At 37.8% G+C, this 18,740-nt stretch overlaps 1 protein-coding gene across 1 annotated transcript in view; it reads left to right on the top strand.

The window, feature by feature from the left end:
* Positions 1–18,467, top strand: part of SEMA3E (semaphorin 3E) — a 243,878-nt gene extending 225,411 nt beyond the window's left edge. Inside the window, exons 16-17 of the mRNA XM_021689557.2 lie at positions 1,168–1,307; positions 17,935–18,467. Of these exons, the coding sequence (XP_021545232.2) occupies positions 1,168–1,307; positions 17,935–18,387 (593 nt within the window). The 3' untranslated portion in view covers positions 18,388–18,467. The remainder of the gene's footprint in view (positions 1–1,167; positions 1,308–17,934) is intronic.
* Positions 18,468–18,740: the final 273 nt, after the last annotated feature.

Genomic DNA, 18,740 nt, shown 5'->3' with positions numbered 1-18,740 from the left:
AAGCCTTGGACAACATTGGCTAGAGGAAGGCAGGATCTTAATCTAGGAAAATTTAGGCGTCAGTTTTGAAAGTGAGGAGGACTCAGGCACAAGGAAAAAATCCCAGGTTCTAGTTACTGAATTTGATATTGGTTAAAACAACAATGAATACATCCACTTGTTTTTGGTTTTTTTTTTAAGATTTTATTTATTTGAGAAACAGAGAGTGAGCGAGCGAGAGAGCACAAGTAGGGGGAGCAGCAGAGGAAGAGGGAGAAGCAGGCTCCCTGTGGAGCAGGGAGCCCGATGCGGGGGCTCCATCCCAGGACCCTGGGATCATGACCTGAGCCAAAGGTAGCAGCTTAACCAACTGAGCTATCCAGATGCCCTATCCACTCGCTTTTATTCCCCACTGCAGTTAAGTGGATTAGCCTGTATGCAAATTTGAGTTCAAGTCCAGTGAGAGCCTCCCTGGGCCAAGATAAAGATTCTAATCAGGAAGCTCTGGATCAGATCTCACTCAAACTTGTGTTTATGTAGCACCATATCACCTTGATTTCTGCTTTCTGCTTTTGTTTGTGACCATGAATTTTGTCTTACGTTTTACTTGAATATTTGGTGCTCACCTTCTCTTGCCTGCTCTGTCAGTGGATTTCATCACTGATTTTCCATGCATTTAACACTGATGCACCTTCTTACTGTCCTGACTGTCCTGCTCTTTGGACCCACACTCCCATTTACTTCCTTTTGGTCCTCTCCATAGCCTGCAGTACTTTTTAAAGCCTAGATTTTGGTACGCCACTGTCCCTAAATTCTCCTTTAAATGACCTTGCATAGAAATTAGTAGTAAGTCATGAAAGATATTCACTTTGCTGCAGGAATCTAAATGAAGAATCTTTTCAAAAACTATTTATTGGAACGCCAGAGTGGCTCAGTCAGCTGGTTGTCTGCCTTCGGCTCAGGGCACGATCCCAGGGTCCTGGGATCAAGTCCAGCATCGGGCTCCCTGCTCGGCAGGGAGCCTGCTTCTCCCTCTGCCTGGTGCTCCCCCTGCTCGTGCTCTTTCTCTGATAAATAAATAAATAAATGAATGAATGAATGAATGAATGAATAAATAAATATCTTTTAAAAAATATTATTACTGATAAAATCAAAGTCTTAATGTTAATTTTAATATTTATATTGTAGGGGATGCTTTGGATAAGACTGAAGAGCGACTGGCCTATGGCATAGAGAACAACAGCACTTTGCTGGAATGTACCCCACGATCTTTGCAAGCAAAAGTTATCTGGTTTGTACAGAAAGGACGTGACGCAAGAAAAGAGGAGGTAATTCATAGCTGCACATAGCTGCACATGCACGCCGTGCTGTCTTGCTTATGGTGTGTGATAGTAAATAGATGATGACTTACTTGGTGTTTAAAAATGAATCAGTCGATTGTGCTATGCATATTGTGCTAAAAAGTGGATTTATTATGTGTGATGTATATACATATAAAAAATTTTAATACACACAGATTTCTGTGTATATATAATTTATATATGCTATAAAAACCTATGTGCATATATAAAATTTTTATGTGTATAAATATACATGTAAAGACATATAAATACATGTATAAAATATATTAAATACAAAATACATATATACACATATAAATAAATTATATGCATGTATGTGTACATGTATAAATTTGGATTCTGAAAATTGGACTTTTATTCAGTAGGCACTCATAGCTTCATGATTTTAGTACCTTGTTGTCAAAATGATTGTCTTAAATTGTATCACCCAAGGCAGTGTTCTAGAAAAATAACAAATTTAAACACCATTAACACGTATATCTTAGACATAGGGATAATAGAATTAAAACAACAGCAACAACATTAAACCAATTGTTTGATAAAGCAGTTGAGTCTTATATGAAACATGGCCACAGGGGTTCCCTTAGTGCCCACTGGGAACAAAAGAAAGGCATCAGTTTGTCCTTTTGAGTAGGTTTAGTGGTGGAGATTATATTTCTGTTATCATCTAAATAATGAGAGAGGAATCAGTTGTGCTGCTTTTATAGATGGAAGAATAGGGAGCATTTAAAGCACACATAAGGGATAGCCTGGAGGCAGTTACTGGATAATCTTTTTATGAGAGTCTAGGGATCTGGTTGCATATTGGCCAAGGTCAAGGGCATGAAGCACTTAGTAAAGGCAGGTAAAACGCTAGGGATGCTAATGTGGGCTTTGAACTCAATTTTCACAAAAGTTGAATTATAAAGATAGAAAGAATGAAATTTGGTTAAATAAAGGGAAATAGATCTTGGTTACTGCTAGCAAAATGTTTCTTGGTAAAAAGAAGGTAGCAAATTGAATAAGGGAAAGAAATATTAGACACCTGCCGTAGGACCCAGGGAAGAGCTAATGGGGACACAGTGGGTAGAGAAGGAATCAGTGAAGCCATCAACTCTAGATCCCAAATGTAGAGCACACTGACTTTTTATGCCTTTTTTTTCCAGTCTATTTTGAAACTAAAAATGCAACATGTTTTTGGTCCAAAATCATACAGTACATTCTGGGAGAGGATTAAATTTGTAAATCCCATGTTCCTGGAATAGTTATTAGAGAGGAAGGCACTCAACAAAGGCTGTTAGAGAGACTCTAGAAAGGCAATCACGGACAGGAAAATTCTCCTGAATTTTCATGACATCATAAGAATAAACGTGTTCTAAAATGTTACAGCATATTGCACTAAAGTACATTGTTGATTTAGCACTACAGTATTTTCCATTCAACAAATCTGATGTGAAACTGATTTTTAAATTCCGTCATAACCCACTTGGCAGGAGAGGACCTGGGAATATTCTGTAGCTCCTTTCGTTGAATGGCTTCAGAAGACAGAGAAGTCATTCTTTCATCAGTGGTTTTCTTCCCTCACTATGTTCTGTTTCTAATTTGGAAGTCACTATTATCTGCCTCATTTGGAAATCTTTACCAAGTCATTTTGACAGGCTGCATCCATCAGTGTTCAATTTTAAGCTTCTTTCTCCTATTGTTGATATAATCTGCTTCTCCTTTCCCCAAATTTTAGTTTCTGTTTTTCAAATTTCCATGACTGATAGATTTACTGATACTTGAAATTTTGAATTTACTCCATGCATTAGGTGTCATCATCATTCAATCCTTGGTTTCTATAGACACAGCAATGTATATTGATTTATTCACAGTCTAGAACAAAACACAAAATTGCTGACTTCATAAAAAGGTGGATGTGTTTGCTGAATGCACAGAGCAGAATGACTTTGTCCTTTTAGAGTTTGTTTTAAAGTCCTTTTAGAGTCTTTTATGGAGCTCTTAGAGTTTTTTTTTAAAGACCATTTTTTTTTTAAAGACCATTTTATTAGTTACTATGGACAGAGAATTATTTTATTATCAAATCTTGACCATTGTATAAGATCTTGAAATTCATCCACTCCATTTCTTACCTCATATGTAAATGCTTTTAGAGTACCCTTGACAGTAGCCAGCAAGGTTCATCACAGACACTTCAAGCTGCAAGTCATTAATTTGTAGTCAGACCATAGCCTTTGTAAAAAAAATTTTGATTGTGAGACACACACACATTTTTGAGTCTGGGACTTTGGCCTGCAAATCCAAACTCACCTCTCTGGAAACCATATATTCAGGTGAATAAAATTTTGCTCAGATAAAGCTTTTGAAATGCTACGTAGCTGAATTGCTAGAAAACATCTCGACATTCAGTTACCCAGTTTCTAAACTGGATTACTGCTCTTCTCTCGAATGGGCACTTTATGGTCTCCTTTCTTAAATACCACGTATGAAACACATCTCTGTACATTTTACTAATTCCATAAATGTTTATTGAAAGCCTGTTTTGCAGGTAATTCTTATGGGAGTATTTTTCCCTTGGCTCAGTGACCTTAGTTAGGATGTGCATCAGTTCGCATGATATCCTGAGGGAAAGGATTTTAATAGAGGACACTTTCTAGGTGAGGCTGTTCTTCACTGTGCATCTACCAGACACAGAAGGAAACGAAAACTGAGAGGTATAGGTAACAAACAACATCCGTGACAGACCCAAGGTTTGAACTCAGATATTCCTGACTCCAAAGCTGAGCTGCTTCCCACGTATTCAGTGTCTAAGTACCGAGGAATTTGCTCTGTGCATTTAATAGAATATACCATTCTATTCTAAAACATGATTTACAAGTGCCATAATTGAGACACAGAATGTTTTTTGTTTTTTTGTTTTTTTTTTTTTAAAGATTTTATTTATTTATTTGAGAGAGAGAGAGAATGAAAGACAGAGAGCATGAGAGGGAGGAGGGTCAGAGGGAGAAGCAGACTCCCCGCTGAGCAGGGAGTCCGATGCGGGACTCGATCCCGGGACTCCAGGATCATGACCTGAGCCGAAGGCAGTCGCTTAACCAACTGAGCCACCCAGGCGCCCCGAGACACAGAATGTTTAATCACTTCCCTGGTTACTGACAGCTAGTCAAGTTGACTCAAATCCATGTGTCTGTGGTTCTCTTTACTAAACCACACAGCCTTCTGAAATCGGAACCCTAAATACAGTTTCAGAGGCTTTGGGACATGTAGCAAATGGAAAACCATTTACAGCCAAAGTTCTGGAATTTGACTTCTAAAAAATGGTCCTGACATCTGCTTGATTCTTACCTATACTTTTTTCATCAAACTTCAGTGAAGTATGCTACTGCAGCCTTGGGGGCAAGAATAGTAGTCCTCATGTTCAGATGTCAAGAATCACCAGTAATTTGAACAGTTCCCATCTAAGCAGTGATACCATGAATCCTTATTATACAAGGTATGCATCAGTGTGTTTGCATTCTCAGTTTCTCTTTCAGGCTTTATTCTATGTCTGTTGGTAGAAGAAGGGTTCTATATCAAATTAAATGTTCTCTCTCATTTGAGCCTATATAATAGAAAACCAAGAGCACTCTACCTCGTTTTTTCAGGTTTTTAACCAAAATAATGCTTCATTAATTCTTTTGCAACTTACCTATTGAGCATCCGATATGCCCTGTTTTCATAGAACCTGTATTCTGGAGAACAGAGGAAGATGATGGTGTCGATGAAAACAATAGTACAACTAAATATCAGAACCATATTTAATGTATCAGATGATGATGAGAAGAAAAGTACAAGAGAGATTACCTACAGGGAGAGGGTGCAGTTTTAAAGGGGTGTTCGTGGAAAGTCTTAACTAAAAGGGTCACCAACTCAGTGACATTTGAAAAGGACTTGAAAGAACTGAGGTAGTAGGCCATATGCTAGTGTTGGAGAACTTTCTGGATAGTGGGAACAGTAGATGTAAAGGCCCTGATATATTCAAGTGCACCTGAATGGGAGATGGGAGTGCACCTGATATATTCAAGGAGCCCTTGAGTGAAGGGCAGTGTGGCTAGAAGGGAATAAGCAGTAGGGAGACTAGTAAACTATGGGTCAAAGAGTGAGGGAAAGGCCCTGCTCATGCAGGGCTTTGTAGGCCCTTATAAAGGGCTTTGGTGTTTGCTCTGAATTAAATGGATAGCCATTGTATAGTTTCCAGCAGAGCCATGACGTGATCAAAATTTGGTTTTAAAAGGATCTATTAAGAATATAAAATGTGGAGGTGGGAGAAAGGCAGAAGCAGGTGATCATTGAGGTGATAGGGACATAAATCTTTATGTTCACTGATACAACATGAACTCTGTATGTGCCCTGTACCTTCAAGGTCAAATGGTATACACGTGACTGCCTCATACACATAACAGCAGCGTGACTTGCATATGCTCTCTGTTCTTATTGAGAATCCTGAAGGCTGTTTAACTTCTCAGGTGGAATACTTTTTCAACCTTCTGGTCTCGTCTCTGTTTATGTGTCTGCAATTAGTATTTTGAACATAATAAATACTCAGGGTACATTAATAGGTCATGAATAAATCATAGCCTTAGCCCTTTAGAAGCCTATAGTCTTACAGTGAAAACAAGAATGTAAACAGATAATTATAACATATTCTGTTCATTAAAGGTATGTTGAAACTTCAAGAAAAGTGTCCACCAACAGGTTGGGTATGGAGGTTGCATGATGGACAATCAGGAAAAGATTCACGGCACAGGTGACATGTGAGCCAGGTCCTAATGGATGAGTGGAAATTAACTACCAGAGAGAATGGGATAAGCACATGTGTGGGAATGAGAAACAACATGGTATGTGTAGATCCGTGGCTGGAAATAAGGATGCAAAAATGAGTAGATAGCTCAAGGGACCACTTTGCTTTATTTACAAGCCAATGAGAACACCTTAGACAACTGTTTAGACACATTATTCTAGAAACTGGCATATTGGCTTTGAGTATAAGCAGGTGTCAAGAAAGACTATTTAAGAGGGTATTTCAGCAGTCAAGTGGAAGATTTTTGACTGGAACTAAACAATGGTAGTAGAAGGGGAGAAAACAGTTTTCATTTTTATGAGATAACATGGAATGCATTTGATTTTTGAGATAAAAGAGAAGCAATCAAAAATGATTCACATGGTCTTGGTTTGGGTATTTGTGTAATCGATGGTGCAGTAACATGATCTACAGGGAGGGATAGAAGGTGTAGGAGAAAAATGTTGAGTTCACTTTTGTCTGTGTTGAACTGGGGTCTCCTGTAAAGCATTTAGGTGGAGCTTTCCTTTGGTAAATACATGTTTGGGAATATAAAATTCAAAAGAAAGACCTGGAATGGCAAGAGATATGTGAGAGACGTCAGCAAAGAGGTAGTAATTAAACTGATGGAGGTAATAAAAGTAAGAATAGTATAGCAGCAATCAATACTTAAGTATCACTTACTGTGTGCCAGGCACTGTCCTAACAATTTTAAGTATATTAATACTTTTAATCCTCGCAACAGCCTTACGAAGTAGATACTATTATTGCCCCCACTTAATAGATAAAGAAACCAAAGCACAAAGAGATTGAGGTACTTGCACACTATCACATAGCCTATGAAATCAGTCTGAATTCAAGGCTACACATGCTGGTTTCAGTTATAGGCCCTTGGTCACAATGTCATGGTGCCTCCAAGTGCCATAACTTCCCTTGGAGAATGAGTAAATAAGCAGTGTGAACCAAGCCTAGAAGCAAAGGGGAAGCCCCATCTAAGGAAAAATCAGAAGACAAATTCTAAAAGATAAGGTGAAAACAGAAAAACAGATAATAATTCTAGTTCTCATTCATTTAAGGCCTACTTAGGTGCCCTGTGCGGTTCTAAGTGCTTGGTGTGTAGTAACTTATTTAAAACCTACAGTGGTTTTCTGAAGTACTTAGTAGTACTATGTGCATTACAGAGATGAGGTTAATGATGCCAAGTATGACACTGGTAAGTACCTTCAGAGTAGTATAGCTTAAGTAAGTAGACACCATGGAATCAGGGGAGTGTGAAATAATTGATCTCAGGGAAGAGGAACTGGATAAGGATAAAGTCATAAACGCTTTGAGATTTTCAGAAAATAAGTACCCAGTGTCCCCTGAGAATCTGCTCAGTGGAGTGGTTAAGCTAGGAGCCCTCTAGCAATAGGTTAAGTGATGAATGAGAAACAGCTAGTGTAGTGTATTTTACCTACAAGTTTGAATGAGAAAGAGAGAGGTCAACAGAGGGAGACAAGAGTAGAGAAAACTTGTGGTTTTTTTTGACTTAAGAGAAAAGGTGACTTGGTCATGTTTATAGGTTGAAGGGAAGAAGCCATGAGGAGAATGTGCAGCTAATTAATGAAACAAGATAAAGAGCTTATGAGAGATAACCTAATTATAGACAAAAGTTAAGGGATGACTTTCAAGAAGGAAGAGAAAAAACCCTCATCCTCTGAATTTGGGAAAAAAGAAAATAAAGATTTTATGAATGTGGATGAGGAAGATAATTTCATCCACAAAATCGAAGTTTAGCTATTCCAAATTCCTTATCTATAATTACTTAAATTTGGAATACCAGTTCACATTTTCCTCATCTATATAAGGATATATAAATTATATTTTTGCGATTACAGAGGACAAAACTGTTATAACTAGATCACCTAAAGTGATACACCCTAGTTTATGAATTCTCAGTTCCATGTACTTGAATTTATAAGCTTCTAAAATAATTGCAAAAGTTTAATCTCGAGTAACATTCCAAAGGAAAGGAATTCATACTTGTTTGGTTGGACACATGAAGTATTTCTCTGTGCATTTCTCTTTCTCCAAAATGCACAAGGACTACATTTTAAAACTTAAGTAAATGCGGGAAAATTTACATATGTATTTACTGCTTAGATTTAAATGTTTATTAGTTCACTGTATGTACTTCTCAGTTATCACAGTAAAGAAAACCATAGTTTCTTCGAGCTACTCAGAAGATTAGTAAATAACTTTTTACCTTAATTGTAATTATAATTGTACCTAAATTATAATACCCATTTTGAATGTTGTAAGTTTGAAGTATATGATTTTAACCTGAAAATAGAGTATTTCTTTGAACCTGACGATGATTTAAAGCAGAAGTTGGCAAACTACAGCCTAAAGGCCAAATCTGGCCCTCCACCTCTTTTGTAAATAAAATTTTATTTGAAAACTGCCACATCCATTTGTTTACCTAGCATCTATGGATGTTTCCATCCTATAACCACAAAGTTGAGGAGTCTCATAAGAGAGACCATATGACCCGCAAAGCCCAAAAACCTTTACTGTATGGCTCTTTACAGGAAGTTTGTTGGCCTTTGATTTAAGATACAGTGAAGCTTTATTAAATGAGTATTATTGTGAAAAATGTCTCTGTATTTTGGAGAAAAAAAATTTCATGAATAACCAAGCCCTCACTTTGTGCTGAGCACTATAATTTCATTGGAATGAGTTTTCAATATAACCAAGCAGTATGAATAGTTTCTTGAAATGTGTTCTTTGGGGCTTTATTCTTTAGTCCTTTACTGATAAAACCAATGTGTATCCCAAAGATACTGTAAACAAGGTTGAGTTCCAAGAAGGAGTTGAATTAACATACACAAATCCCCAGTGTAGAAATTGGGGGGCAATCCCAAAACACATAAAATATTCTCCAAAGTGATATAAGGCAGGCAAATAAGTTGCTGGTCCATAAGACCAGCATCACACTTTATCCTTTGGTAAGCCTGAAAGTTTCATTTTCCCCTTGATCCTCATTGATCTTTCCATTGTGGATTCTTTATTTAAGGGAAAATATTTTTGTGTGTGCTTGTGTATCTTAAAAATAAAATATCTCACTTTAAAATAGCTAATTGTATGCATTGTACAGACTGCTTAAATAATGCACAAATGTGCATGTTTATTATAGAAAATCCAAGAGAGAATGTAAGACGACATCAAAACTCCAAGACTTCAGTTTCACCCCACTCTCTGAATTCTTTTTTTTTAACTGGATGCCAAAAGTTGTCACTTTCAACTCTGCTCTCAGACCACCTACTACATAGGATGAATTCATCAAAGTCATTTAAATATTGTTGACAAATCTAAGAAGCATGGTTAACTTATCAATCAGCAGTTCCTTCCAGATAACTCAGAGTTCATTGCATCCATGCAGAATTTGTACAACTTTAAGTAAAACATAATTTTATTGATGATTCAATGCATTATGGAGACAGCTTCTCTTGTAAAAACAGAAGAAAAAAGGTGTATATGAGTTACATCTCTTAATGTTGCAGATTTATTATGTCATCAAAACTAGGGGAATTATGAAGTAAAATCTCATCCTTATTCTACCATGTTGTTTGCTAGATGACCCGTATTTTCTTGACTTTCCCAGTGCCTACCCATGAGAGGAAGCCTAAGGGATCAATGACAGCCATCAGTTTACGATATTGTCTTTATACACATGTACTGAAAGCATGAGATTTGTCCACATGAATATTATTTGTTTTTCTTGTTGTCATAAAGTGCATGAACTCTGCCTCATTTGAAACATCTGCTTAGTAGTTCTGATGTTTCTGTTTCAGTCTTTAAAAAAAACTCCACTCATCTTTTCTGAGCTAACAATTCTTTACAGTAGATATTCATAATTTACATTTTCAGCCTTGACAAGCATATGTTTATAATGCCATTTGCCCCATATTTTAGTTCTGGAATAATTAGCAGTATTTCCCATTAATTTCATTTTTTTTCCTTCACACTTCCTATAAGTGGAAAATACAGAGCAACGTTTTGGCCATAAGGATAGAAGTGGATCTTGTGGTTTAGATAGAACTATTTTGGGTTAATTTTCCAAGAGAATACTGAACATCTTTGAAAATTAAACATACATTCCCAGATCTGTGGACTCAGACACAGACCTGTGTTTTATCCCACTGAGATCACTCTGACGCTGGGCATCTGATTAAAGAAAGTAACATGGTAACTCCGCACGCCCGGTGTCAGACAATATCAAAAATACGGATTCCCTTCACTCTTTAATTCCCCTTATTCCAGGATAAATTATAGTTCCTGCAGTCTTGTAGATAATAAAAAAATGTACTTCGGCATGAAGATGTATCCACATAGAACTGTATATCCATACCGCATTGTGTTAGTCCTATAGAGTAGCTCATATTGAACTGTACTTGGGCATCTTGTCTTGACCTTGAGATGTGACCTTAAGAAAATGTATTTAGTGTAGTGCTATTGTTTGGATGCCTATATCTCATTTTATGAAAACACAGAAGAGATTTTTTTTCCCTCAGGCTTCAGTGCCAGGGAAAGATGTACTTGTCATAAGGAGTAACTTTATTTTTTAATAATAATTTTTTTTTTTAGTATAGTCGACACACCATGTTACATTATTTTCAGGCGTACAACATTAGTGATTCAACTTCTGGAGACACTGTGCTGTGCTCACCACAAGCGTAGCTGCCGTCTGTCACCAGACAAGGCTATTACAGTATCATTGACTATATTCCCCATGATAAGGAATAACTTTAAAAATATACTTTAGAGTCATTTGGGCCTGAGAATTTAGCATACTTTCCTCTTTCCTTCAGTCACTAGGTAATTTAATGTTGACTTTGTACTCCAGATATAGTAGTTGTTCCGTGCCTTATGGTATGCACTTTTGTGTTCAAACATTATCTTTCTTTCATCCCCTCCTCTTATTTTCCCTTCATCCTAATTATCCTGGATTCTTCCCTATGGAAATTTTTAATAAAACATTACCCTTACACTGCTGTTTGTGTATTTTGCAGCATTATTTCTAAAATCATATGATTATGGTATACTAGAGCTTGAACAGATCTTACAGACTTAGTTTATTGGTTGCCAAACCGAGATAATCATTATAATAAGCATATTACTTAGTTCATGGCACATTGTCATAACGGGTTCACACAAATCTCCTTTCTTGTTTGACTTCATTTTTCCTGGACCACTTTCTACACTTTCATCTTTACTTCCCCATATGCATGCACTGTGATGATTGGAGTAAGTCCAATACTACATCATTCGTACTTTATTGAACAAGTATATAACATTTTGAGTATGCATGAGCTGTAAAAATAAATCTGTTGGGTTCTAGATCATATTCTGCTTCTCTTTATAACTCAACACTGTGTTTTTATGGTTTATCACTGTGGCTGTGTGTGTCTCTCTTTCATTGTTCCTTACTGCAGTTTAACCTCCCATAGCATGCATTCATTGCTCTTGATTGATCCATCCCCCTCAAGAGTGGACCAAAAGTATCATTAATTCCCACTACCACATCTTTAATGATCATCTCTTCAAATAGCCTCTTACAGATCTGAGTGCAAATCTCTGCATTCTTATCTTGTGACATCCTTCATTTCTACAGTTTTGTCAGCTCGCTTTCCAGAATTTGGGCATCATCTGTGCTCTCGAAGTGACTTAGGTGGGTTCCCATTTTCCCATACCCTCACCAGTTTTGGGTATTTTCTAATTTTTGCCTGTCTTACTGGTAGAAGGTGGCGTCTTGTTTACATTTGTATTTCTAAAATTGCTAGTAAGATTGAACATTAACTTGTATACTTATTAGACATTTGAGTTTCTCCTTCTCTGATTTGCCTATTGTTACGGTTGTTTTCCCCTATTTTTCTCTTTTATTTTTTTCTTTTTCTTGACTTTCAAGAGTTCTTTGCATCTTCTATATATTAGTTTATTCTTGAATGTGAATGTTCCAAATTTCCTCTTTGATATAGTTGATGTTTCTTGATATAATATTTTTTCACAGTACGGTTTTGGGTTCTTATTTATGATAACTTTCTTCTCATATTAGAAAAAGGTTTTCCACATTTGGATCTTTAATTAATCTGAAGTATATATGCGACTTTAATTCTTCTCTATATAGTGTGATGGGTTTCCCTAAATGAGCTATTAAGTAATTCACCTTGTTCCAGTTGGGCAATCATCTCGATCATAAAGCAGGTTCACATTAAAAAGGGCTTTTATTAAAAAAAAAATGTTTATTTTTATGCTGTTATGTGTGATCTATTTTCTGTAAGTCACCTGATTTTTTTTTGTATTGAAGGTAGGCCAGATTAACAAACAAATATATAAATTCTGGGTCTTTATTTCTTGACTAAAATTAATTTCAGTGTTAAATGTATTCTGAAAGAAATGAGTTCAAGGCCTACGTCTTTCCTTTTCCTATGAAAAGCATGGACCCATATGGTTGATACACATGGAAATCACTGCTTCTTCCTGACCAGCTTCCAGATGTGCTGGGTTCTTTGTTCAATTACTTTTTTTTTTTTTACTTGACATTACAAAACATACTGAATCAATCTCTATAACTCAGAATATTAAAACCATTTTCAGTAAGAAATGCTGTATTTTTGTAGATTGCCTATAAGAATATTTGATAAAGTGATGTATTATGTATCATCTTCTTGACCAAGGAAATTGGGTCTGCAGACACAGAGAAAGCACAGCTGATGAAAACAATTGTGTAATCAAGATTTGCTGTTGAAGGTGCCCATGTGGACTAAAGTGGAAAGATTAAATCATGGAAGGACTTCAAATACAAATTTCTAAGTCACTTTATTTTTAGGTATTCATAGGCTACGGAAGATACATTTAACTGGTGTTTTAACGTACATGGTACATTAGAGGTGATTTAACGTACGTAGTGTATGGCCATCCAGATTTCGGAGTTAAAACGTCTTTTATTACTAAAATTTCTAACTCACTGTAACCGGGGAGGGAAACCTACATTTTGAGACCAGTACTATCTCTAACATGCAAATAATTGATGGAGGACAGTTCCCATTGTAATTATCACACCTCCGTATCTTTGAACTCGGCTGGACTTTATATAAACACAATGCAGTGTTTCTCAAAGTGGGTTTCTGATTTTGAAGGAAATACCTGCTTGGGAAAAAAAAGAAGCACTCCTAACCCAGTGGCCAAGGATTTGTCTTTATTTTCATTTTGCTTTTTGTTTTATTTTAAAACACTTTCATGAACTGGTTGGTATATGCCAGAAACTATGCTAGATGACTTTCATATTTTTATATTTGCCCTCTCACGGGAAGGATAGTAGGGAAAAAACAAAGGACCGTATTCAGTGAGGCTGCTTGTATGCAGATTCCTTCCAGGTGAAGACAGTGTCCTAGAAGTGCTTTTCCTATGTATCTGTGAAGCACAGCCCTTTGAGTAGTTACTGACTGCTCCTGAAATCATGCTTACTTCTCCCTGTCCAAAGCATTACTGGATTGACATAGAAGTGAATCACTTCTGGACATACCTTTATTAGGATACCCCATTGCCTTGCATCCTTGTACATGCTGGTCTCATTTTCACTATGTTCTGAGCACTACTCAACTCGTTATGGAATACTCAGTATAGTTAAAAGATAGGCCTTTGCTCTTACGAAACTTATGGTTAAAGAGATGAAACTTGCATGGCAAAATTACTTGACAAAGAACATAAATACCAGCTTGGGTGCTACGAATGTGAATGCCATTGAGTTATAAAAAGAAGAGATCTTTAGGGCTGAAAAGAAAGTATTCATTAAGAAGTGAAAGTGTAAGCTTGGCAAGAAATTTTTAAAAAATGGATTGGTGGACCACAGGAAGGATTTCACTAACGGAAAGGAAGAATAAGACCAGAATAAGCCATGCAAGTGAGAAAGAAAATGGCAATACAAGGGACCCAGAACAGGAGGAGTTATGAAAAGGAAGGCTTGACTGGTATTTGCACAGGTTGTCCCCACCATCTGCCCTTGAAACTCAGACATTGTCTGGGGCTGCCAGCATGACTTGTATTAAAATGTTTATTAAATATTGGGACACCTGGGTGGCTCAGTCGTTAAGTGTCTGCCTTCGGCTCAGGTCAAGATCCCAGGGTCCTGGGATCGAGTCCCTCATCGGGCTCCCTGCTCAGCGGGGAGTCTGCTTCTCCATCTCCCTCTGCTGCTCCCCCTGCTTGTGCTCGCTCGCTCTCTCTCTCTCTCTCTGACAAATAAATAAATAAAAATCTTTAAAAAAATAAATAAATAAAAATGTTTATTAAATATTCACAAGAATGAAACAAGGAATGCATTCTTTTTGCCTGTAACTTTTATTCAAATGTGGAAACAAAGTAAATTTACAAATAGGATAAAAACAAGTGTATGCATCATTTAAATCTTTATTTAATGCGATGATTTTTTTCACTGAAACAGGCATCTCCATGAACAGAACATAGGACACAGGCTACCACATACGTGTGTCTAAAACATCTGCCGGCAGCACTTGGTGCCGTGTGCTGACTCAGTCCCCTGAACACTTTATACAAGTGACTTCAAAACTTTTTATGTACATTACTGTGTAGGGATGTTGTTTGGTTTTCATTTGGCTGGAACGTATCATTAACATATTACATTCATCTTTGTTCATAGCAGCTGGAAACCGTTAAAGCTTTGAAAATGGTTCAGAGTCTATGATAAACACCAATACTAACGATGTAGTTGATCCTCCCCATGAGCCCAAATATAGTTTACTAACTTACATGATTATCATGAAAATTAAATACAGTAATCTAAGAACTCTTTACAGAATACTCATTGATCTCCATCCAGAAATGTACCTATTCCACCAGCCCTCTGAGAAGCACTACAGTAAGCTCTCTGGGGATATGGATTTAGAAAGGCAGGATCTGGTTAACTGAACAATTCTTACCTGCTTGGGCAAGCAATAGAATATGGGTAAGGAGCATGACAAAAGGAATGAAATTAGAAGCAGAGTAAAATAGTACTTGTTTGTTGAAAGAAAGGGGGAAAGGTTATCAGTCAAAAGAAAATTATTTGAAGGACTTGTAATTTTTTGCAGGTAATGTTGCACGCTCAGTTGACAAAGGTTAACAGGTGACATGATATGGTAATAAGGGAAGGAGGACACTCTTACAGGGGTGTGAGAAAGACCCGTTTTAATTCAGCCTTTTCCAATATGGAACCAGCAGTAGGGAAGTCCCTCCAGACAGGTACAACACCTTGGGTCGTGAAACAGAATCAAGCTGGGCCTAATGGCAGATAGAGAAAAAAGGAAGATTCGGGAGGAGTCTACCATGAGGCAAGGTCGAAGAATCAGTCACAAAGTATGAGAATCTAACGCTGTGGAAAAATAGTGAAATGGAATGACTGTTTCCCACCATCACCACAGAAGAAACGTTGATGGGAATGTGTGATGTAGTAGATATGAGGGCGTAATCATGAGAAAGAAGTAGAACAACACATGAGGATAGAGGGACTAGAAGAAGAATAATGTAATTGTCAGGAATAAGGAATTAGTAAAGCGGGGAGTGCAGTTTGCAAGGAGAGACACTGGGTTGTAAATAATGAAGGCTCATGTAAGTTTCGGTCAGTGTTCTGTAATTAACAGGAAACTCAAAACAATGCATGATCTCTGTGTAAGACACACTGTCTTAGGGAAGCTCACTGAAATGAGGAAATAGACGAGTTACCAAATGAATGCAAATAAAACATGAGATCAAGGAAGGATGGAGGATCGTGCCCTAGAGGGAAGGAGAAATCTACAGAAGAGACCAAGGAGGAACCAAGGAGAGAACCAGGACAGTAAAATGGCGTGTACCAGACAGGGAAAGAAAAAAAAATGTGTAAGAAGGTGGGTCCCTCTGTGTCACATGGAGCCACAAGTTTAAAAACAATGGAGGCTGAGCCTCAGAGTCAGAATCATCCAAGGCATGTGATAAGTTTATGGAGAAAGTAGTGGTGAGCATGAACCAAGTCACTTGAGTTGCTGCCTGGGGCAGGTGTCCACGATACCTCCTCAGCAAAACCTGTCAACAGATAAGCGGTGGTTTGATGTAGCAACGGTGGTTTTGGTGGACGGCTCTTCCCGCTTTCTCACGAGAGAACTTCCTGAGTTCATGGCGCTAGCATTCTGCCTACCTGGACATGGTCCTGCCAAGTCAAGGGAAGCCCCTGGCAAGGACTCACGGAGCCCCGTCATCCAGCTATGTCACTCTGGAGCGGCTGAGTAATTACTTTACCTTATATGGCTGGCAAAAAAAGAAAGGGAAAAAAAAAAACCCTCTGAGAGCCTCAGAATTTATCTTAACGTGCCTCTGTGAGACGCAGTCTCTGACCACACCGCTGATGCTGTTTTGCCACATGATTCACAAATTATACCATCATATACACTCGTGTGTAGTGCACACTGTAACTTCAGACACGCTGGATCTGATGCAGGCTCAGGAGAGCTGAACGCAGCAGGCCTGGCCAGGACCTGCCCCTGGGACCAAAACATGCTTGTCTCAATGGCCTTTACTGCCAGAGTGGTTGTGGTGGTTAGTCTGCCCCTTGTATATTGGCAAAGGTGAATATTGTTTTCGTTTTGTGTTCTCAAGGGTCAAGTTAGCCAGGATAGTGGGAATCAGCTTCATAGCACCATGGTATGGTGCTGGGCCCCTGAAAACACCTCCCGGTTTGTTTTGAGGTGGGGGACTATATATAGGAAAGGGAGAGGAGGTGAGTACTGGTGTGCTGTACAAAGTGTTCTCACTTAGGTTATTTTGTTTAAATTTCAAAACAGTCGTTCAAGTGACAGTAGGCTTAGCTCCATTTTTACGAAGAAAACTAAGGCAAAGAATATATGTAAATGCCCTAGATCTCACAATTAGTAGACAGTGGTGCCCGTGTTTGAATCTAGCTTTGTCCATGTCGAATCATAGACTCACTGTTTCTCATATGAGCTGTATTTTTCAACAGCCTTATTGTGCTCTTCTTACCTTCAATTGTATTTATTTAGAGAAGTCGTGTGCATAATTTATTATGTCACAAACGTAAAAAGATATTTGAGCACTGAAGTTATGTGCAATCCTAATATTTACTGGAGCGTGAGATTCTTCAGAGCAGATTATGGATTTTTCTGGCTTATTTTTAATTCTCTGTTAAGTAGAAAGCCTTGTAGAAATATAAGGAATGCTCACTTCATTAATGAATGGGTGAATTTTTGTTTCTTTGTTCATAAGGAAAGAGAGTGAAGGTATCCCAGATCTCTTAACAGACGTCCTTATAGAGACACTGGTCTTTGTGATCTGGAAGGAGTAAGAACCCCTGAACTAATAGTGTGAGAAATGGCATTTGTGCTGTCTGCTAAGAAAAAGTTAAATAAACTTGACAGATCTTCACTTCACTCTAATTTTGAGTGTTATACTGAACTAGATGGTTTGTTCTAATGATTAATTGAAATCATTAGGGAGAAACCTCTCTCACTCTGCTCTTAACAATATTGATGTGAAATGACCCTAAAATCATCAATATGAAGTGATCTCAAATGCAAGTAAGTTCAACATACACACACCTGATTTAATTCGTCCTTCTCGCTTGGTTGTTCTCAGACGCAGCTATGAGTCTCAGGATTTCATCATGAGATAACAAAAATTTAAAGAGACTCAAGACAGAGAGTGAAAGGGTTTCTAGGTTGGTGTTCTCTCCTGAATAATGCTCCAGTGCCATTAATTTTCTTGTTCTTGCAGGTGAAGACAGATGACAGAGTGGTTAAGATGGACCTCGGTTTACTCTTCCTCAGGGTACGCAAAATGGATGCTGGGACCTATTTTTGCCAGACAGTAGAGCACGGTTTTGTCCATACCGTCCGTAAAATTACCCTGGAGGTAGTGGAAGAGGAGAGAGTAGAGGAAATGTTTCACAAAGACTATGAAGAGGACGGGCCTCACAAGATGCCCTGTCCTGCCCAGAGTAGCATCCCACATGGGGCAAAACCCTGGTACAAGGAATTCTTGCAGCTGATTGGTTATAGCAACTTCCAGAGAGTGGAAGAATACTGTGAAAAGGTCTGGTGCACAGATAAGAAGAGAAAAAAGCTTAAAATGTCGCCTTCCAAGTGGAAATATGCCAACCCACAGGAAAAGAAGCTGCGTCCGAAAGCTGAGCGCTACCGCCTGCCCAGACATGCACTGGACTCCTGATGGGGTGAAACCATCTACTGGCTTCTGGAGAGTTTCTGTTTGGAACCGAAAACAAATAGACAACAACAACAACAACGAAGAGAAACCATTTGACTTCTTTATATTGCTTAAAAGAGTTCTGTAACACAGAAATGACTGTGAAGGTATTATGATAAATTATTCTACATACTCATTTGACTGGTTAAAAATCTCGTAAAATTAACTAATTTTTCTAAACAAGTATATTCCTCAGTGGCCTCCCACTCTATTTACCAAAAAGTGACCATAGCTGTAGTTTTGAGTACTTGGCTGCTTTTCCTTGGCAATTATTATTTTACCCTTGGGAGACTTGGGATTCTTGGAGTATTGATGAA

The sequence above is a fragment of the Neomonachus schauinslandi genome, chromosome 12 (genome assembly GCF_002201575.2).
Source record: "Neomonachus schauinslandi chromosome 12, ASM220157v2, whole genome shotgun sequence".
In the NCBI taxonomy this organism is placed as follows: domain Eukaryota; kingdom Metazoa; phylum Chordata; class Mammalia; order Carnivora; family Phocidae; genus Neomonachus; species Neomonachus schauinslandi.
The sequence above is the reverse complement of the archived record's forward strand: the minus strand, read 5'-3'. Positions and strand labels throughout refer to the sequence as shown.